The sequence below is a fragment of the Pipistrellus hanaki genome (assembly GCF_964339955.1).
Source record: "Pipistrellus hanaki genome assembly, chromosome: 4".
Classification (NCBI taxonomy): domain Eukaryota; kingdom Metazoa; phylum Chordata; class Mammalia; order Chiroptera; family Vespertilionidae; genus Pipistrellus; species Pipistrellus hanaki.
The window spans coordinates 95,109,337-95,131,249 of NC_140506.1; the positions used below are offsets into that span (position 1 = coordinate 95,109,337).

At 44.3% G+C, this 21,913-nt stretch overlaps 1 protein-coding gene across 8 annotated transcripts in view; it reads right to left on the minus strand.

Annotated features, from left to right (window-relative positions):
• Nucleotides 1-2,205: 2,205 nt before the first annotated feature.
• The window catches only part of LOC311622126 (acyl-coenzyme A synthetase ACSM1, mitochondrial-like), a 42,352-nt gene continuing 22,644 nt past the window's right edge, over nucleotides 2,206-21,913 (minus strand). For 4 of the 8 annotated variants that reach the window (XM_084882932.1, XM_084882931.1, XM_084882936.1 and 1 more), the window contains 6 exons: nucleotides 21,014-21,094; nucleotides 20,421-20,522; nucleotides 13,010-13,137; nucleotides 11,918-12,017; nucleotides 10,470-10,589; nucleotides 2,206-2,546 (listed from right to left, as the gene is read on the minus strand). In XM_084882932.1, coding sequence (XP_084739058.1) covers nucleotides 2,451-2,546; nucleotides 10,470-10,589; nucleotides 11,918-12,017; nucleotides 13,010-13,137; nucleotides 20,421-20,522; nucleotides 21,014-21,094 — 627 coding nt within the window. In that variant the 3' untranslated portion in view covers nucleotides 2,206-2,450. The remainder of the gene's footprint in view (nucleotides 2,547-10,469; nucleotides 10,590-11,917; nucleotides 12,018-13,009; nucleotides 13,138-20,420; nucleotides 20,523-21,013; nucleotides 21,095-21,913) is intronic. The other 4 variants (XM_084882934.1, XM_084882937.1, XM_084882938.1 and 1 more) reach the window with 1 other exon arrangement.

The following is a 21,913-nucleotide window of genomic DNA, read 5'->3' on the forward strand; positions in this document are numbered from 1 at the left end:
TTCCCACACAGACATTTGCTATGCAGCAGGCCTTGCCTGGGGGAAGAGGGTTGACCCATCCTATTGGGAAACACCTTGCCCCAAAGTGCTGAGTTCCTGAGGCCACTTAAGAGTCTAAAAATAACAGTTAGCCTCCAGGTAGAAGCAACTACACAACCCTGTTGAAAAAAAAAAACAAAAAAACAAAACAAAAAAAAAACCTCTTGCCACACATGAGGACAATTGCCTGAGGGCTGTGGTCTGCAAACTATGGCTCCAGATGTCACATGCAGCTCTTTGGCCCCTTGAGTATGGCTCTTCCACAAAATACCACAGACTGGATGAGTCTATTTTGAAAAAGTGGCATTAGAAGAAGTTTATGTTTTAAAATTTTGGCTCTTAAAAGAAATTTCAATTGTACTGTTGATATTTGCCCTGTTGACTAATGAGTATGCCGACCACTGGCCAGAGAGCTAATCAAGTCAAAATCCTTTCATTCTGTAGGCACAGGCAGTCCTTGGAGTCTTTAAGTCTTTGCCTGATCTTATTATTCAGAAAAGCATCTGATGCTGTTCTGCACTAAAGATTGAGAGGTGCAGCAGACCTACTTAATACAGTCACAAATCCAAACACACAGCCAAAATGAATACACAAAGAAACAACCCCCAAATGAAAAACCAAGAGATTTCTTCAAAACAAGAGATAAATGAAGCACAGGTAAGAAATTTATCCAAAACAGAGTCTAGGGTAATGATGATAAAAATGCTCAACATCATGAAAAAAAAAAAAAAGATATAGTAACTCTACTCTGAAAACAGAAATACAAAATGACATCGCACAAATAAATAACATTAAAAGGAATACACAGCCAATTAGGGGAAGCTGAGGATAGAATCCGTGATTAGAAGACAGAGTTGGAAAAAAAAAATCACTCAATCAGAGAACCAGAAAGAAAAACCATTAAAAAACAGGAGAACAGCTTAAGGGAACAGTGGGACCACATGAAATGTTACAATATTCACATAGTAGGTGTGAGGAAAGAGGCAGAAAGGGAAGGAGGGACAGAGAACATATTCAAAAAATAATTACAGAAAACTTCCCTAATCTGGTAAAAAAAAATAAATAAATAAATAAAATAAATAAATAAATAAATAAATAAATCTCAAGTCCAGGAGGCACAGAGAATCCCAAGCAAGAAGAACCCAAGCAGGCCCACAGCCAGACACATCATAATTCAAATGCCAAAAATTAAAGACCAAGAGAGAATCTTAAAGGCAGCAAGAGAAAAGAAAACTGTTACCATAAGGCTGACACCTGATTTCTCATCAGAAACTCCACAAGCCAGATGGGAATGGCATGAAGTGCTCAAGGTAATGGAAAGCAAGGATCTGAGACCAAAATTATTATATCCAGCAAGGCTATCATTCAAAATTTACAGTTAAAGAAAGAGCTTCCCAGCAAAAAAAAAAAAAAAAAAAAGTACATCACTCCCAAGTGGTATCTGTACGTTTCCCTGTGTGTTTCTGTGTCTGTACCCCCAACAAACAACTTTAGAGGCAATCTCCCTAAGACTAACTCCCAGCGGTGAAGGAGAAGGAGACAATATGTGCTTCCTCCCCACCCCCAGGCTGAGCCTCTTCTGCCCCTGCTCCTCCCAGCCTGTGATGAGCCCTGGGGGTCCATCTCAAGGATGGATGAATGGAAGGGTCAGTTCATAGAACCCCATGCCCAGATTCGGGGATGGTTTGGAGAAGACTCTGATAGTTGAAAGAACTTAAAAAGTGTGGAGAGAGTGTTTTAGAGAGAACTCTGGATCCCTGGGAAGAAATATGTGGGTGGGTGCACATGGGGGAAAGCTGAGGGGTAAAATTCCTAGGCCCCTAGCCCCTCCTAGGAATGAGGGACTGGGAACCTCTCCCAGGGACTAGGAGAGTCCTGTGGAACTCCATTCCTTGAGAGCAGGACACTCACTTGCCCACACCGAGCCTAGGCTGGGACCTAGCTGAGGAAAGTGCCTGGGCTGCTCAGAGCATCACTCCCAGAACTGGGTCCCGGACATCTACTGGACGTGCGGGGCCACATGAGAACACTGGGGTGTGTGCGGCAGACAACAGGAGGTAGAACCAGGTCCTTGCTCTCTCTAAAGGGAGAGGGGAGGGCAAGGAGGGACCGCATTTACCACAGGTTCATGTACATTATGAATGCACAACACAGGATCACCCTTGATGTCATTGTCAGCACTTTATTATCTTCAGCCCCAATTTGAGTGCCCGCCTAGGCAATCCAAAGGAACAAGAGACTTGGAGGCAGAGTAGTGACTGATGTTAACTTAAAACAACAGAAATGAGGGAATGCTGGCAGTCCTGGGTCCTTCCCAATCAGCCCCACCACCCCCACCTTGCCCCAGCCATGTGGGGGCACCGAGGCAGCCAGGTGTGTGCCCAAGGTCACAATCAGAAGGGATGCTGAATTTACTGGGGTTGCTTCTGACTGAACTCCTTTTCCCGAAGTTCACTCCGTTTGATCTTGCCAGTGACAGTTTTGGGCAGCTCAGGGACAAACTCCACCTGCGTGAGGAGAAAGCAAACCAGCCTGAGTCCTGCTTCATTTCCTACCCGTCCCAACTCCTCTCTTCACCCTGCACGTCTGCAAAACAGGCTGCAGCAGGTGGTGGCCTCAGTGGTGGGGGCCAAGTACGTCAGGTCCTCCTCCTGACCCCCTGAAGCTGCTGCAGCCTGTGACGTGCTCTGACCAATGAAATGTGGTGGAGTGAAGCCTGCCCCCTCTCACAGGAGAGTGGGAACCTCTGAGCCTGGCCACCCTCTCTGTCCATCTCTGACAGCACCAGGCAGGTGCCTATGTGGGGGCTGCTTCTCTATCCTGCTCCCAGGAGACCAGGATGGGCATGTGGCATGAGCCTTTCTTATAATAACCCACACGGTTGTGGGGCTGTTTGTTACAATAACAACTAGCCAAGTGGTGTCCAACATGGGAGACACATCACACAGAGGGCCAATTTGATTTTCAAGGGGAGCAATTTGAGAATGAGTTCTCAACAGTGGATTTTCCCCATTTTTTATGGTTCTAGGGGCCTCATACACAGCATCCTGTCTAATCAAGAGGGAAAATGCTAATTGACCCTCACACCGTCTCAAAGATGGGGGTGTCCATAGCCAAAAGATGATGGTGCCCAGTCCCTGCAGAACCCCAGCTGCCCAGGACCAGCCTGAGGCACTGGCAGGCCTGGGATGGCAGCTGTCCAAATGTACAGGACCAGCCAAGTCTCAGGTAACCAGGGCTGGCCAAGGCTTGTGCTACTGGCAGTGATGGTAGCGGAAGTGTGATAGCAGCATTGCCTTCCCCTGATTGCTGGGTCGACTCCTGCCCCTAAGGGCTCCCAGACTGTGAGAGGAGAAATGCCAGGCTGAGGAACTCCACCTCCAGTGCATGAATTTTCATGCACCGGGCCTCTAGTATAAATATATATTGTGACGTATTTATGTATTTCAGTTCTCCATTATATGTTTTGAAACTTCATTTGCTATTTTTTCATATCACTTCATATTATCATTATTTTTTTTAAACAATTTCTTAGTGATTTCTTACTCAGTACTTCAACTGTCCTTTCATTCTTTTTTTTCTTGCATGGATGCCATGTTCTTTAGAAGCTTGTTTAGACCAAGTTAATGGTCTTTTAGGGTTCCTTCACATGAACAGAAGTTCACTTTTTGAAAGTATATGTCACAAGCGGGGACTCAGGATTTTAGAGATGCTTAGATGGAGCATGGCCCCAAAATGGTTGGGAACCACTGATCTAGGCTGTCCTAACTGGTATGCATCCCCTATTCTACTCTCTAGGAGGCAGCAGAGCCTAATATTAAAGCAAGAATGCTGCTGCTGTTATAGAGACACTGGTTTGAGGTCCAGCTCTGCCTGTATTAACTCCATTTTCTGAGCCTCAATTTCAACTCCGTAACATTCATGGTTAGACCATCTCAGGCTGCGGAGAGGATAAATGAAATAAGAATGCACCTGAAGCACTGAAACCAGGGCCTGGCACGTGAAGTAAATATTCAGTAACTGTTAGCTCCACAGCTTTACAACATGAACTGACTATAAACATTCAGACAATGTAGGAAATGGTTACTTGTTGACATAGGTATCCTTTCAAACTTTGTTTCTAAACAAATACAATAATATTAAGTATATTCTCTCATAGCCTGTTTTTTATCTTAATAATATATTGTGGTACCTCTGTATTAAAAAAAATCTACATCATTAAAAATTACAAGAAAATATTACATTTTACAAATAATTTCTCTAAAGGACAAATGCAGCTCTGGCCAGTCTTTCTCAGTGGTTGGAGCATCATCCCACACAGCAAACTGTCATGGGCATGATTCCAGATCAAGGGCATGTACTTGGATTTCAATTTCAATTTCCAGTTGGGGTATGTACAGGAGGCAGCCAATTAATGAGTCTCTCTACACCAATGTTTCTCTCTCTCTCTCTCTCTCTCTCTCTCTCTCTCTCTCTCTCTCTCTCTCTCTCTCTCTCTCTCACCGTCTCCTTCCCTCCCTTCCTTCCACTTTCTTTAAAAACCACTGGAAATATTGACAATAACTAAAGATGTAAACAGAAAACAAATGCAGTAGAATAAGAATGAACTGCCATAGATGAGATATAAAATGGCAGCAGAGGCCCTAGCCAGTTTGGAGTAGTGGATGGGGTGTCAGCCTGCGGACTGAAGGGTCCCAGGTTTGATTCTGGCCAGGGACAACATGCCTGGGTTGTGGGCTCGGTCCCCAAGGGGGTGTGTACGGAGGCAGCCAATCAATGATTCTCTCTCATCATTGAAGGTTCTCTCTCTCTCCTCTCTTCCTCTATGAAATCAATAAAGAAATAAACATTAAAATAATAATAATAATAACAACAATAATAAAAAGGTGGCATAGGAAGTGGATGCACAAATATGCTCCCAGGAAAAAACTGGTATTACAACTAAAATACACAACAACTTCCTGAATAATCAACAGAAAACTCGCAGCAGAGGACTCTGATGTCTGAGGAACAAAAGTGGAGACTGCATAGAGACTTGGAGGAGGGGCAGTGGTGCGAAAGGGCTTCCTGGACGCCCAATGACAGCAACTGAAGTGCTAGAGAGATATCTCAGCCGTGGGGGGTGCTACTGAGAATTCTGGGGTCTAACCTCAAGCTGAGCTCCCCAGTGGAGAGAACCTAAACTGAGGAGGGTACCCACATAATATCTGGCTGTGAAAAGCAGTGGGCTGCTATCTGCCAGGGAATAAGAGCTGAAAATTAAGGCACACTCTTAAAGGGCCAACACACTAAATTCCCTGTGGAGCCACCCACTTTGTGTTCAGGCAGAGGGAGGGTGAAGTAGACTGGAGCTGTGAGAGCAAAGCCCAGAACGGACAACTCAGGGGACACAGCTCAGAAGGCAGACACCCCGAGTTTCCCGGGCTCAGTCATTCCCTCAAGGGGACATCTTCCCCACATAGACATTTGACTTGCCTGAAGACAGACAGTTAATGCACCCGACTGAAAAACACCTTGCACTTAAGAGATTAAAAGTCCAGTTAGCCTCCAGGCAGAAGCAACTGCCCCACCCTGTTGAAAAAACTCTTGCCACACCTGCCAACTATTGCCAGGGACAATTCAAGTTGGAATCCTAACAGGCTGCAGGCTGATCTAATTAATCTTTACAGCCATTAACACTGTCCTGCACTAGGGACTGAAAGGTGTAAATGATCTACCTACCTAATACATAGTCACAAATTCAAAGAGGCAGCCAAAATGAGGAGACAAAGAAACAACCCCCAAATAAAAGACCTAGAGAATTCTCCAGAAGAAATAAATGAAGCCGAGATGAGAAATTTATCTGAATCAGGGTTCAGAGTAATTATGGTAGAAATGCTCCACAGCATGAAAAAATATATAGTAACTGTGAAAAAAGAACAGTCTGAGATAATGAATGACATAACACAAATAAAGAACATGTTGGAAGGAATACAAAGAAAATTAGGGGAAGCTGAGGATCAAATCAGTAGAAAATATCACTCAATCACAGAACCAAAAAGACAAACAATTAAAAAATAGGAGGACAGCTTAAGGGAGCTGTGGGAGTACTTGAAACATAACATTATTAGAATAGCAGGTGTGCCAGAAGAGGCAGAAAGAGAGAAAGGTATAGAGAAGGTGTATCAAAAACTAATGGCATAAAACTTCCCTAATCTGGTAAAGAAGAAAAGTCACACAAGTTCAGGAAGCACTGAGAACCCCAAAGAAAAAGAATTCAAACAGGCTCATGGGCAGACATCATCATTAAAATGCCAAAAATCAAAGACCAAAAGAGAATCTTAAAGGCAGCAAGAGAAAAGAAAACTGTTACCAACAAAGGAGTTCCCATAAGGCTGATACCTGATTTCTCATCAGAAACTCCACAAGCCTGATGGGAATGGAAGGTAATGGAAAACTATGATCTTAGTCCAAGATAACTATATCCAGCAAGGCTATCATTCAATATATATGGGCAAATACAGAGATTTCCAGACAAACAAAGAAAAAAATGCTAAAGGGGTACATCATCACCAAACCAACATTACAAAAAAATGCTAAGGGATTGCTGTAATGAGAAGAAAAGAAATATATCCAGCCATACAGAATTTAAATGACAGTTAATGCAATAAATAAGTACATGTCAATAATAAAACCTAAATTAAAATGCATTAAATGTTTCAATCAAAAAGCGTAAGGGCCTGGCTGGCATCCACCAATGAACCAGGAGGGCACGGTTCGATTCCCAGTCAGGGCACATGCCTGGGTTGTAGGTTGTATTTTGCAAAAAGACCTAGAGGAAGACATAAACAATTGGAAAAATAAACCACTTGTTCATAGATTGGTAGAATCAACATAATTAAATTATCTATTGCCCAAACCAGTTTGGCTAAGAGAATATAGAGCATGGGCCTATGGACTTAAGGGTCCCAGGTTCGATTCCGGTCAAGGGCATGTACCTTCGTTGCAGGCACATCCCTTGTAGGGGGTGTAAGAAGGCAGCTGCTCGATGTTTCTTTCTCATCACTGTTTCTAACTCTGTTTCCCTCTCCCTTCCTCTCTATAAAAAATAATTGAAATATATTTTTAAAGCTCCATACTACCCAAAGCAATCTATAGATTCAATGCAGTCCCTATTAAGCTATCAATGGAATATTTAACAGATCTTGAACAAATTCTCCAAAAAACTCATATGAGATAAAAAATAAAAGACCCTGAAAGCCTCAGCAATCCTGGAGAAGAAGAACAAAGTTGGAGGGATCAAAATACCAAATATCGAGGTATATTACAAAGCCACTGTTCTCAAAACTGCCTGGTACTGGCACAAGAAAAGACATACAGTGCAATGGAACTGGACAAAGAACCCAGAAATCTACCCAAGCAATGATGCTCAATTAATATTTGACAATGGAAATAAGAGTGTACAATGGAGTCAAGACAGTCTCTTTAATAAATGGTGTTGGGATAATTGGAACAATTCATGCAAAAAAAATGAAGCTAGACTAACAACTTACACCATACACAAAAATAAACTCAAAATGGATAAAGGACTTAACTGTAAGAAGGCAAACCATAAAAATCTTAGAAGAAGCCATAGGAAGCAAAATTTCAGACCTATGCTGTAGCAATATCTTTATGGATACAGCTCCTTAGAGCAATGGAAACTGAAGCGAAAATAAACAAATGGGACTATATCAAAGTAAAAAGCTTTGCACAGCAAAAGAAGCCATCAACAAAACAACAAGAAAGCCCACTGCATGGGAAAACACATTTGCCAATGCTTTCTCGGGTAAGGGTTTAATCTCCCACATTTATAGGGAACTCAGACAACTTAACAAAAGGAAAATAAACAATCCAATCAAAATGTGGGCAAAGGGCTGAAACTGGTTTGGCTCAGTGGATAGAGTGTTGGCCTTCGGACTAAAGGGTCCCAGGTTCGATTCCAATCAAGGGCATGTGCCTTGGTTGTGGGCACATCCCCAGTAGGGGGTGTGCAGGAGGCAGGTGGTCTATTTTTCTCTCTCATCGATGTTTCTAGCTCTCTATCCCTCTCCCTTCCTCTCTGTAAAAAAATCAATAAAATATATTTTTTTATAAAAAGTGGGCAAAGTACCTAAATAGACAATTTCAAAAGAGCACATACAGAAGGCCAAGAAACATATGAAAACATGCTCAAAGTCACTAATCATCTGAGAAATTCAAACCAAAATGACAATGTGGTACCATCTCACACCTGTTAGAATGCCTACATCAACAAATCAACAACAAATGACAAGTGCTGGCAAGGATCCAGAATAAATGGAATCCTCATGCACTGCTAATGGGAATTCAGACTGGGACAGCCACTGTGGAGAACAGTATGGGGTTTCCTACAAAAATTAAAAATGGAACTCCCATTTGACCCAGTAATCCACATCTAGAAGTATATCCCAAGAAATCAGAGACACCAATCAGAAAGTATGTATGCACCCCTATGTTCATAGCAGCACAATTTACAATAGCTAAGATTTGGAAACAGTCTAAGTAACCATCAGCAATGAGTGGATTAAAAAATGGTACATCTACACAATGGAATACTACCCTGCTATAAAAAAATAAGGAACTCTTACAATTTGCCACAGCATGGATGGACCTGGAGAGTATTATGCTAAGTGAAATAAGCCAGTCAGAGAAAGATGAATATCACATGAACTCACTCGTTTGTGGAATATAATGAACAACATAAACTGATGAGCAAAAATAGAGCCAGAGAAAAATATTATTAGAATATAATAAAAATAATCCTGTTATTTGCAGGTTTTTAATATTTCCTATAAAAATCTGGTGAGACTTGGAGGTTCCATTCACCTCCACCTACTTTTACATCTGTCAATGGTCAGGTCATGATTTGGGAGGGGTATGTTATTGGGGGGAAGGGACTGAGAAGTTCTTTTAGTTATGAAGTTTTAATATCTCAGGAAAGCCTTTCTCTCCAGATGAGACAGGCCAGAAAAGTGTTTCCCCCAGCATGGGGTATCCTTGGGGCCATAACCAGCTAAGATGCTGTCACCAAGGCGACAATTACATCACTTCATTTACTTTATAGTTTAAAAGGATTATTTTATGCAATGGACATGGACATGGGGTGGTGGGGCCTGTACTAGGGGGAGGTGAATCAGAAAATAAGGAGACATATGTAATATTTTAAACAATAAAAAAAGATCTCTGCTGTGTTTGAATATAATAAAGGGTTTGGACTAAAAAAATAAAATAAAATAAAAATAATAATAAAATAAAAATCTGGTGAGAGAGGCTCCTGCCACTGCCAGTGAACTCACTAGCCTTTGTGATAGTATACTATATTAGAACAGTTTTGATAATCTACACTAATAAAAAAGAAATATGCAAATTAGCCATCACCTCGCTACACCCACCAGACAATCAGGAGGGAATATGCAAATTAGGAGAAAGATGGCACCTGCCCAGCTGCTCCAGGCCCAGAGTGGCCAGGTGGAGCATGAAGCCTGCTATGAGAGGGAGAGCAGGTGCCGGGGCGGGGGGGGGGGGTGGGGGGATGGTGGTGAAGGGATCTACAGAAGCAGCTTTCTGGCCACAGTGAAGACTACAGACTCCAGCCTGAATCTGCAGCTAAGATGGCAGACTACAGCTGGAGTCTGCAGTGAAGACTAAGGCTGCACTGGCTGGAGCCTGCAGAAAAGGCCACAGACTCCAGCTGGAGCAAAAGTCTGGGTCCCAGGTTCCAGAGGAAAACTGGTGCTAGAGGCCAAGGGATGGAAGGCCTATTGCATGAATCTCTTCATGCAACGAGCCTCTAGTATTATTATATTTTAAATAATTTTTTCTCTTGAAATATTAATGTTTATTGCTTGTAATATGTTATGTTTAAAATTATTTTCCTTGAAATATTATTTATTACATGTAACATTATCATATTTAAAATAGTTTTCCTTGAAATATTAATGTTTATTGCATGGAATGGGCTAATTATTTTGAATCTTAAAAAAGAATGAACTACATGTTTTAAGGATATATATAGTTTTGTTAACATTTGTTGTGTACATAAGTAAGTATTGAGTGGCAATATCGAGTGTATTAGTATGAATCACATTTAAAAATTGGAAAGTGGCTGATTTGGATGACTTTTTCAAATATTGAAAGTTGCTAAATGGCCTTCTTCAATAGCTTTGGGCACTGGTCTGATTTTTTTGCCCTCAGGGTAATGTGCAGCGCATTGGGGGATTCCGACCCAGAACAGAGGTTCCATCCCATGCAGTTGGCTGCATCTGCCCCTAAGCCGAATTGCTTCTTAGCAGAGAAAAATGCTCCTTCTGTGTTCAGGCTCAGCATCTCCCGGCCACCCGGCCAGACTTGCTGCAGCGGAGCTCAGAGGGCACGCTCATGGGCCCACTCACCTTCCTCGGGTACTTGTACGGGGCGGTCACTGACTTCACGTGCTCCTGCAGCTCCTTGATGAGCTGGTCCCGGTCATGGGACAGAAACTGTGGGGTCAGGACAACGAAGGCCTTCACCACCTGCAACGCAGAACCAGAGCGGGGGCTCAGGGTCAGTGCCACTCAGTGGCCTGGTTTAAAAAGTAAGTGTTTATGCAATGAATGGCAAAACAAGCCAACACTGCAGCCTTTGTAAACGGCTCAAATCCAAATACTTCGATTTCTACCTTTCCCTTGCAAAATCACTTAACCTCGGATTCCTTCTCTGTGACATGCGCAGAGTACATCCCATGGAGCTGAACATGGTGGCCTTATGTTCAGATTCCATGAGCTAGTACACATAACACATGCACCTAGTTTAACTTTGTTATTATCCTCAGCATCATTATTTTCACCACCATTTTTACCACTAATGTATGTACAGTTCTGTGCCTGGAACCTCTGGGCATTTAATAGTTGTTGGTAACTTACTGACCTTATTGTTTTTATATTTTCTAAGAAGTTGTTGATTCTTTCTTTTTAAAAAAAAATGTGTTTGTACTGATTTCAGAGAGGAAAGGAGAAGGAGAGATATAAACATCAGTGATGAGACAGAATCATCACTCTGCTGCCTCCTGCAGGCCCCCTACTGGGGATCTAGCCCACAACCTGGCATGCGCCCTAACTGGGAATCAAACCTCATTCCTAGGTTCACACTCAACCAATGAATCAGATTGCCTGTGCTGAACTTATTGCTTTTATATTGTTACTAGAGGCCCAGGACACGAAATTAGTGTGCTTGAAGAGGGGATCCTTTAGCCTGGCAGTCCCAGAGCTCTTGTGGGATGTCCGACTGCCAGCTTAGGCACGCTCTCCACAGAGGTGAGAGAGGCTCCTGCCACTGCCAGTGCACTCACTAGCCTTGAGCCCAGGACTGATCACCACGGGAAAGCTTCAACATTGAGCGTCTACCCTCTGGTGCTCAGTGCATGTCATAGCAACTAATTGTTCTACCATTAGGTTCATATGCACCTTATATTGTCGGATTTTGTTCCCATTGAATTGCACAGGCCTTGTACAATGTAGGTAATCGATAAATCCAGTGAATGCATTAGAAACAGAGTGATCAGATTTCCATCCTGGCTCCACCACAGTATTATTCAGGCAAGTTATTTACCTACTTTATGCTGTCTCTCGGTCTATTAAGAGGGCATAATAAGTAAGGGTTTCTAACTCATTACATTGTTGTGAGGGATAAATGAGCCAGCATACCCTGTATTTACTCAGGATGTCATGGATGATGCTACAGTGCTTCCTGCTGCCCACATGGTGTAAGTGTGGCACACATACCCACTGTTCTGAAAGTTTCCCTTGCACCAGCTGTCCAGTGCCCACACGCAGATCCCCTGATCTCCTGTCCTTCTCCTCACCTGCCCTCGGGTCGGGTCCGGGCTGCTCACCACAGCTGACTCAGCCACCGCCGGATGCTCTGCCAGGGCATTCTCCACCTCTGTCGGCCCAATGCGGTACCTGTGGGACCAATGGTTCCTGCTCTGCTTCTGAGCAGATGACAGGGCTGGAGTGACCCAGGCCCTCCAATCTCATGTGTGGGAGTCAGACTTCCCTGGGCGCAGAGGACTACCTTCACAAGAGCCAGAGGACTGTGGAAAGGCTCTGTAGGGACCAGGATGTGAAGACATGGACATTGCAAGCTCAGATCCTCCCAGGGCTTCCCTTCACTGCCTCTGGTGGGCGGTGGGGGTGGGAGGCTGTCCTCCTGAGGCTGAGTGTGTGACACAAGGATCTTCCCAGCAGGACTCTTACTGTACACTTGGGAGCCTCAAACTTTGTCTTAAACCTTTATGGAAATTCTGTGTCACTACATGAGCATCCAATGTAGAAATTTAAAAAGTAAAACAAACCTAATTTCCCTGATGCATCCAAGAGAAGTTGTTACTTGTGTCACTTTTTCTCCCTACATTACCTAAGTGGTAGAGACAACAGATCGGGAGCTACACTACCTCAGTTCAAATCTGGGCCTCTCCCTGCACTATCTTGGAAACTTTCAGCAACTTAGTTCACTGGTCAGTGACTCAGTGTTCTCATCTGTAAGATAGGCACAATAATGGCATCTACTACGTGAACAAAGCACAGAGCAGTGCACTTTCACACAGTAAGTTCTCCATGAGCTTAGCTGGTATTGCTGTTGTTTTTCTGTGGCATGTGTCCCATTGGAGGAACACAGATTATAATGTCCCCCATCCCATGGGGGAAAATGGGGGCTCAAACAAGGTCTCCCTTCCCAACCCTATATCTTCTCTATAAATTGCACGATGTTTCCTGTGGTTGCTCTTCCAGGGTTCTTGAACATTCTTTTGATGTTGGAGGAGATGCACAGATACCCCAGCCCGGGGACCTGTAACATGGCTGCATTCAGGAACAGGCTGCACGTTTCATCCCCAATTCTTGGAGAAATGTTGTAGCAACCTAGAGCCTGCCAGGCCCAGGTCAGCCACACCTACCCAGAGGCGTTGATGATGTCATCATCCCTCCCCAGGAACCAGATGTAGCCCTCTTCGTCAATAGTTGCTCTGTCCCCAGTGTTGTAAAAGTCCCCACACTCCACTTTGGCTGTCTTCACTGGGTCATTCTGCAGAGAGAAGGGCACTCTTATTGAAGGCAGTGAGATCAGAGATGCTGAGCTGCAACATGGGGCTAAGATCTGAGTTTGAATCCTGCTCCTTACTCCACCAGGCACCTGTGCAACTTTTGTAATCTCTCTGAGCCTATTTATTTTACATGCTAACACTCAATGCATGCTACCTGTCAATTAATGTACAAAATACACTGACAATTGGTATTAATATAACACAGTGGCTGAACAGATGGAAGGTGATAATAAACTTTTCTAAATGAATTTTCTTCCCCGAGTACCATCTCATCTCACCCTCAAAGGAAGCTTGTGACCTGGCAAGTGTGGCTCATTTGCTTGAGTGTCATCCCATGTACCAAAAGGTGGCCAGTTCACTTCTTGGTCAGGGCACATGCACAGGTTGTGGGCTCAATGCCCAGTAGGGGGCGTGCAGGAGACAGCTGGTCAATGTTTGACAAAATAATGTCAGAAAACTTCTCTAACCTGGTGGAGAAAAAAGTCACACAAGTTCAGAAGGCACAGGGAACTCCAAACAAGAAGAACCCAAACAGACCCATGCCCTGACACATCATCATTAAAATGCCAAAAATTAAAGGCCAAGAGAGAATCTTAAAGGCAAGAAGAGGAAAGCAAACTTACCTAAACAAAGAGCTCCCATAAGGCTGACACCTGATTTCTCATCAGAAACTCTATAGGCCAGAAGGGAATAGCATGAAGTACTCAAGGTAATGGAAAGCAAGGATCTAAAACCAAGATCACTATTATCCAGCAAGGCTATCATTCAAATTAGACAGTCAAATAAAGACCTTCCCAGACAAGATAAAAAGGCCAAAGGAGTACATCACACCAAGCCAGCATTACAAGAAATGCTATAGGCACTCCTGTAATGAGAAGGAAAAACAGAGAGAAACCTACACATACAGAATTAAAATGGCAATAAATAAGAAACTATCAATAATAACCCTAAATGTAGGAGAAACCAAGGTGGTGGCATAGAAAAAATCTAAACTGCTGTCTCACACAACAATTTAAAAACTACTACGAAAAGACAAAACGTCTATCACCCAGAACCACAGGAGGGCTGGCTGAGTGGAAGTTCTACAACTAGAAGGAAAGAGACAAGCACAAGATCTAAAAAAGCTGAGTTACAGAGGCGTGTGAATTGGGCTGGCGGCAGGTGTCTGGTTGCACTGCTTCTTTCAATCTAAAGGGAGACAAGCTCCCAGTTACTCTGAACTCCAGTTTCTGGGGAGATGAGGGGGACCCAAACTCCTATGGGGAGAAGCTGGACTATCTGCCATCGGGTCTGAAAGTGAGGGCAGCTTTCCTGCAGAGGTGTGCCGAGCAATCATTGTTTACTGTGCTGGGGCACGGGATGCAGGGCGTTGGAAACACAGAGATGGCTGACTGATAACCATGGCTGATTGCCACGCCTTAGCTTAGTGACACCCTGAGACCCCAACCTGCACAATCTACAAACCCACTCTAGCTCCAAGCAGTGGCTTTTGCATATAAATTAAGCCCTATTGCAGCTTAACCAAACAAACTTCAGCTCTGGTCAGACAGCTCCAAAAACTCCAAACCCAAAGCAAAGAGAAGAAAACTGTAGGTCATGCTATAGCTCCTGTTGAGTGGCCTGAGACAGTAGCTGACCTGAACCCCATTGGAGATCCAGAAGTCAGAGTTTCTAGTGGTCAGTGTGAGACAACACCAGATTTCAACTACTCACATACATAAGTGACACATGCAAGAGGCAGACTCAAGGAGCGCCAATGCCTCACTGAAGCAAGTCCTGCCCCATAAGCATGTCTCCAGTGCAGCAGTTCTTCCATTATAAACACAGCTGGTCCTCAAAGCCAATTGACCTGGAGGTCATCTCCTCCCAGGGACATCAATAACAGTCAACACTTAAATACATCAAGTCTGTACACACAGTCCACAAAGGGGTACACCAAGAGTGTCCACCTCAGGTAACTGGGAGACCAACCCATTGTCCCATATAGGACACCTTAGCACACAAGACCACCCTACCAACTCAGGGAAGCAGCAAAAATGTGGAGACAAAGAAACAGATCAGCCAAAACCGGTTTGGCTCAGTGGGTAGAGCCTGCAAAATGAAAGGTCCCAGATTTTATTCCAGCAAGGGCATGTGTCTTGTCTGTGGGCACATCCCCAGTGGGGGGCATTCAGGAGACAGCTTATCGATGTTTCTCTTTCATCAATGTTTCCAACTCTCTCCCCTTCTCTCTGTAAAAAAATCAATAAAATATATTTTTTAAATAAAAAGTAAATGAAATGGATCACAAACGAAAGAAATGGAGGAAAACAAATAACTGGATATAGAGTTCAAAACCACGGTTATAAAATTTTTCAAGAATTTCCTGAGAGAGAAACCAAGATGGCAACATAGGTAAACGCCTAACTGCAGCCTCCACAACAATTTCCAAAAATACAACTAAAATACAAAATGGACATTATCCAGAACTACAGGAAAGTTGACTGACTGGAAATTCTACAACTAGAAGGAAAGAGAAAATCAGAAGGAAAATCAGAGGAGCTATCAAAGGCTACGGTACAGAGACATGGTGCACGTGTGGGGAGAGGACAGAGTTGGAAAGGAGGGAGCGGCTGAGTGCCTGGCTGGCATTCCCTAGTGGGAAGGAGATAAAAGCTCTGGATTGTGATGAACCCCAGTTCCGACTGCACTGAACCCCAGTTCTGGGTGAGACCTTGGGGACCCAGGCTCATATAGAGGGATTCTAGGCTAAAAGGCAAAAACTCAGAGGAACGGCAAAAGGCAGAGCCCCAGAGTCATGCATATTGTGCGCAAAGGATGGACTATGACTGTGCCACTGGATTGCCCTAGTGGGAAGCAGACAAAAGCTCTGGACTCTGCTGAACCCCAATTCCGACTGCACTGAACCCCAGTTCTAGACCAGACCCTGAAGACCCAGGCGCATATAGAGGTAATTTAGGCTGTAAGGCGGAAACTCATGGGAGCAGCGAAAGGCAGAGATCCAGAGATGCGCACAGTGCGAGCAGAGTATGGACTATTGACTGTGCTGCTAGATTGCCCTAACGTGAATGAGACAAAAGCTCTGGACTGTGCTGAGCCCCAGTTCCGAATGCACTGAATCCCAGGTCTAGACCAGACCCTGGGGACCCAGGCCTAGACCAGACCCTGGGGACCCAGGCTCATACGGAGGAATCTGGGCTATAAGGCGGAAACTCAGAGGAGTAGCAAAAGGCAGAGCCCAAGAGGCGTGCACATTGAACACAGAGGACGGACTGTTGACTGATTGCCCTAGCGGGAAGGAGACAAAAGCTCTAGACTGCACTTAACCCCACTTCCAATTGCACTGAACCCCAGTTCCAGGCTCATTGGGGGAGAGACCAGACTGTCTGGTAGTGGGCGAAACTCGCGGGCACCTTTCTCTCAGAGGTGCTTGCAGCAAGTACCAAAGCAGCAAGTACCAAAGGACACTGAGGAACACTGAGACTCAGGAACCCCATAGGGCAGGGCTGACAGGAAGCCAAGGCTGTAGGCTCCACCCTGAAACTCTGCCCCACCCAAGCTGAACACAGAGGCTTTTACAATTTTCCAAGTCTAGTCGAATAAGGCTGTCTCCAGGAATAGACACACCTGATCTTCATAGCCAATTGGCCTGGAGGTCAGTTCCTCCTAGTGACACCAACAACAATCAAGACTTAACTACAATAAGGCAGTACACATAGTCCATAAAAGGTGCATCAAGAGTGTCCACCTCAGGTAACTGGGAGGCTGACCCATTGGACCATATAGGACACCTTAGCACACAAAGCCAACCTACCAACTCAGGGAAGCTGCAAAAATGCCGAGACAAGGAAAGAGATTCCTGAAAAACCTTATAAGCGTGGTTTTGAACTCTATATCTAGTCCCTTTTTTGTTCTCCACAAACTAAAGAAATGGAGGGCAAAAAGCAACTGGATATAGAGTTCAAAACCACGCTTATAAGGTTTTTCAAGAATTTCCTAGAAAAGGTCAATAAAATAAACGAGATCTATAAGGATAAGAAAAGGGGTCAACTAGAAATAAAGAATACATTGTCTGAAATAAAAAATATTATACAGAGTCCAAAAAGCAGAATGGAAGATCGCAAGAATCAAGTCAAAGATTTGGACCATAACGAGCCAGAAGACACTCTTCAGCAGAAGCAAGAAGACAAGAGAATCCAGAAAGTTGAAGATAATGTAAGAAATCTCTGGGATAACTTCAATTGAACCAACATCAGAATTATGGGGGTCCCAGAAGAAAAGAGAGAGCAAGATACCAAAAACATATTGGAAGAAATAGTGACAGAAAACTTCCCCCATCCTGTGAAAGAATTAGACTTACAAGTCCAGGAATTGCACAGAACCCGAAAAAAAAGGAATCCAAAGATGACCACACCAAGACACATCATAATTAAAATTCCAAGAGCAAAAGACAAAGAGAGAATATTAAAAGCAGCATGAGAAAAGCAAGTAGTTACCTATAAAGGAACACCTATACGATTGTCAGCTGATTTCTCAACAGAAACCATGCAGGCCAGATGGGAATGGCAAGAAATATTCAAGGTGATGAATAGCAAGAACCTACAGCCAAAAATACTCTACCCGGCAAAGCTATCACTCAGAATCGAAGGCCAGGAAGTGCACAGAACCACAAACAAGAGGACTCCAAAGAGGACCACAGCAAGATATATCATAATTAAAATGCCAAGGGCAAAAGACAAAGAGAGAATATTAAAAGCGGCAAGAGAAAAAACAGTTAATTACCTACAAGGGGCACCCATAGGATTGTCAGCTGATTTCTCAACAGAAACTATGCAGGCCAGAAGGGAGTGGCAAGAAATATTCAAAGTGATGAATAATGAGAACCTACAACCAAGATTACTCTACCCAGAAAAGGTATCATTCAGAATTGAAGGGCAGAAAAAGAGCTTCACAGACAAGAAAAAGCTAAAGGAGTTCATTACCACCAAACCAGTATTATATGAAATGCTGAAAGGTATTCTTTAAGAAGAGGAAAAAGAAGAAAATAATAAAGATAAAAATTATGAAAAAGGAATATATATCTATCAACAAGTGAATCAAAATATCAAGTGAATAAAAATCTGATGAACAGAATAAACTGGTGAATATAATAGAATCGGGGGATTAGAATGGGAGTGGATTGAAATTTTTCAGATGGAAAGGGATATAGGGGATACGGGAAAACAATAGACACAAATCATACACCTATGGATGAGGACAGTGGGGGGTGAGGTAAGGGTAGAGAGTGAGGTGGGACCTGGGTAGAAGGGAGCTATGGGGGGGGAGAGAAGAAACAATTGTAATAAATATGCACAATAAAGATGTATTAAATTTTAAAAATAATAATAATAACCCTAAATGTAAACAAAATACATGGTCCAATCAAAAGGCATAGGACAGCTGAATGGATACAAAAACAAGAGACAACTATATGCTGTCTATAAGAGACCCTCCTCAAAACAAAAGACATGCACAATAAGAGTGAAGGACTGGAAAAAATGTTTTCCAAGCAAATGGAAAGGCGGGGGGGGGGGGAGGCTGGAGTAGCAATACTCATATCCGACAAAATAGACTTCAAAGTGAAGGCCATCACAAAGGACAACAAAGATCACTTTAGTACATAATACAAAAGGGATGGATCCAGTAAAAGGATAGAACCCTGAAAAAAATATATACACCCCATATAGGAGCACCTAAATATATGTTAAAAACTGCTAGTCTTTAACAGCTAGAGGAGAGATTGACAAAAATACAATCATAGCAGGGGACTTTACCACCCTGTGGCTTCACTGGATAGATCTTCCAGACAAAAACGTGACCAAGAAACAGTGACTCTGAAGAACACACTGGATCAGATGGATGTAATTGACATTTATAGAACAGTTCACCCCAAAGCAGCAGAATATAGTACATTGTTCTCGAGTGCACGTGGATCATTCACAAAAATAGACCACATGTTAGGACACAAAACAAGTCTCTACAAGTTCAAGATCAAAATCATATCAAACAACTTTTCATATCACAGTGGAATGCAATTAGAAATCAACTACAATAAAAATACCCCAAAACATTCTAACACATGGAGGCTAAATAGCATGTTATCAAACAAAGAATGGGTTAACGATTGGTATAAGAAATAAATTTTAAAACCTTCGTGGAAACAAATGAAAATGAACACACAACAACCCAAAATCTCGGGGACACAGCAAAAGCAGTCCTGAGAGGGAAGTTAATAGCATGACAGGCCTACCTCAAAACAAACAAACAAACAAAAAATAAACAAAAAACTATTTTTTAATGAAAAAAATAAACTATTTAACCCTTCAACTTAAAGAAATACAAAGAAGACAAGAAAAGCCCATAGAAGCAAAAGGAATGAAATAATAAAGATTAGAGCAGAAATAAATGACATAGAGACTGAAAAAAACATTACAAAAAAATCAGTGAAACCAAGAGCTGGATCTTTGAAAAGATTCAACAAAATTGATGAATGGTTTAACCAGTGCTTTTTACTGTTGGTCCATAGTATCATGTGAGCAGCAGCGCCACCTGGAGGCTACAGTGATGACAACAGTGACACCTAAAGAGCCTCTGATGGCTGTTCTTTTGGAAAAAGGATATGGAATCTGAGATCTATTTCAGGTGTGCCCCCCTTTCCATGCTCATCTTGGAAGCTGAGAATCTCCTCTTAGTGGCCTCTACTACCCTGGGAGGGCTAGGATTTATCTGGTCAGGAGTCTGAGCAAGTTTCCTTAGAGCCATCACAGGTTTCTGTAATCCCTGGATTTCCCATTAGGTTATGGGGCTGAAACACTTGAGTTTGAACCTTAGCTCTGCCATGTCTTTGACATTGGGAAACACATGATTCCTACGGTGTGATTTTCTCTGAGAAGTGGGGGTAAGGGAGGCCTCAGGAGGCTCAGGACATTTACTAGGTTTGCTCACGCCCTGTTGGTAAATTGGAGAGTAGGATGTGAACCCAGCTGAAGCCTGATTCTTGATCAGCTCCCAAGTCCGAAGATTCCGAAGCCATGCTTCTCCACCACTTCAGTGCCACATGGGTCAGGAAAGGAAAGGCTGTGAGCTTTGTGTGAACTAGACCTGGCTTCACTGAACTGGACCACATAATGGGATATTGGAGTAGTCTCAGGATGCAGAATTGGGAGCCCTACCTTATTGCTGCAGGGGTGATCAGGCCAGGGAGCAGCAGGCAGGGCGCCCTCACCTCATACAACATGAACAGGCCGATGGGCTTGGTGGGCTTCATCCTGATGCCAAGGTTGCCCTCAGTGTTGGGCGGCAGGATGTTGCCTTTGTCATCGATGATCTGGAGAAAGAGGTCTGTGAGGCCCCCTGCAGGGCTCCCAGCCCTCCTGCCTCCCCTGCTCCCCCCCACCTCTGCCTGGCTTATGCGTGTGACACCAGTGGGGCCCATGGGGAGATCCCTGTCAGAAAACAGGATGAAGCTCAAGTCTTTGAAATCAGCAAGTCATGGGTGTGTTTGTTTCCTGGTCTGGACATCGAGTGTGTCTTCAAGCTAGAAAACAGGGGTCAGGACAAGCTAAAAGCCGGAGGGTGGAGAGAGCTGTGGGGCACCCCCAGGTGCTGTGTGCCATGGCCTTATGCGCGAGGCCTCGGCTGGCACGGTGAACTGCACTGATGCCCACAGTACTGACCCTCCCAGGAAACCAGAGGGGAACTAGGAGAGGAGGAGGGACAACTCAGACAGGGGGCACGGCTCTTCTGCGGCCTGGTGTCACACGGGGTTGATCCCAGCTGAGCCCTCAGTGCTCCCTGGCCACGCCTTTAGGACCAAACCTGCATGTCGAAGGGCGGGATGGCTTTCCCCATGGAACCTGGCTTGACCTGTGCCCCCCGGGGAGTTCCACATGTCAATCCCTGTGCACAAAAGGAAGAGAAGACCAGTTGTCAATGGGTTCAGGCCGATCACAGAGCAGCAACAATGGTTCACAGCACCGCTGCTCACACACACTGCTCATAGAGCCTGTGGGGTAGCTGGGAGCTCTGCGCGCTGGGCTCAGGCATTGACCCAGCTCTTCAGCAGACAGTCACTGAGCCCGACATGTGGCATGCACTGGGCCAGTGCCGGCTGCCAGGGCCACAGGGTCCCGTGGGGGAGGCCAAGAGAGGAGCAAAGGGATGAGCTCGGGGCTGTGGGAGTGTGCTGGGTGGAGGAGTGCCCACTGCATGCTAGACATGTGTCCATTTGACCAACACTTACTCAAGACTGAACCTGACAGAAACCTGCCTCCTCTGCCCTCGGGTCGAAAACTGTGAATTGTCTCTCTGTAAACTGATTTGCGGCCAATCAGCCTGAAATCACTGAAATCACTGAGGCTGTGCCTCTGCCACCACTCCCACCCCCATTTGCCCTCCTGAAGAACTATGCCTCCTTCCTGGTTCTCTGAAGCTAACATCTGTCCTAAAGCTAAGCCTTCAGTCACACACATGAGTTAATGCCCTGGGTCTCCCCTGTCAAAGGGGCCAGGCCGCACCCCCTCTCAGGGCCTGCGGGGCGGGAAGCTGCTCAGGTCCGCACCAGTGAGCTCACCTGGCTCCTAAGTGCAACCAGCCCAGACTCAGGCCCCAGGAGAAGTCCCGGGCAATCCTCCTCCGGTGGCATTTCCCCTGCATTTCTGTTGTTGCCAACAGGCCTTATACTGACATTTGGGCATGTTTCCCTCCACAGATACCCAG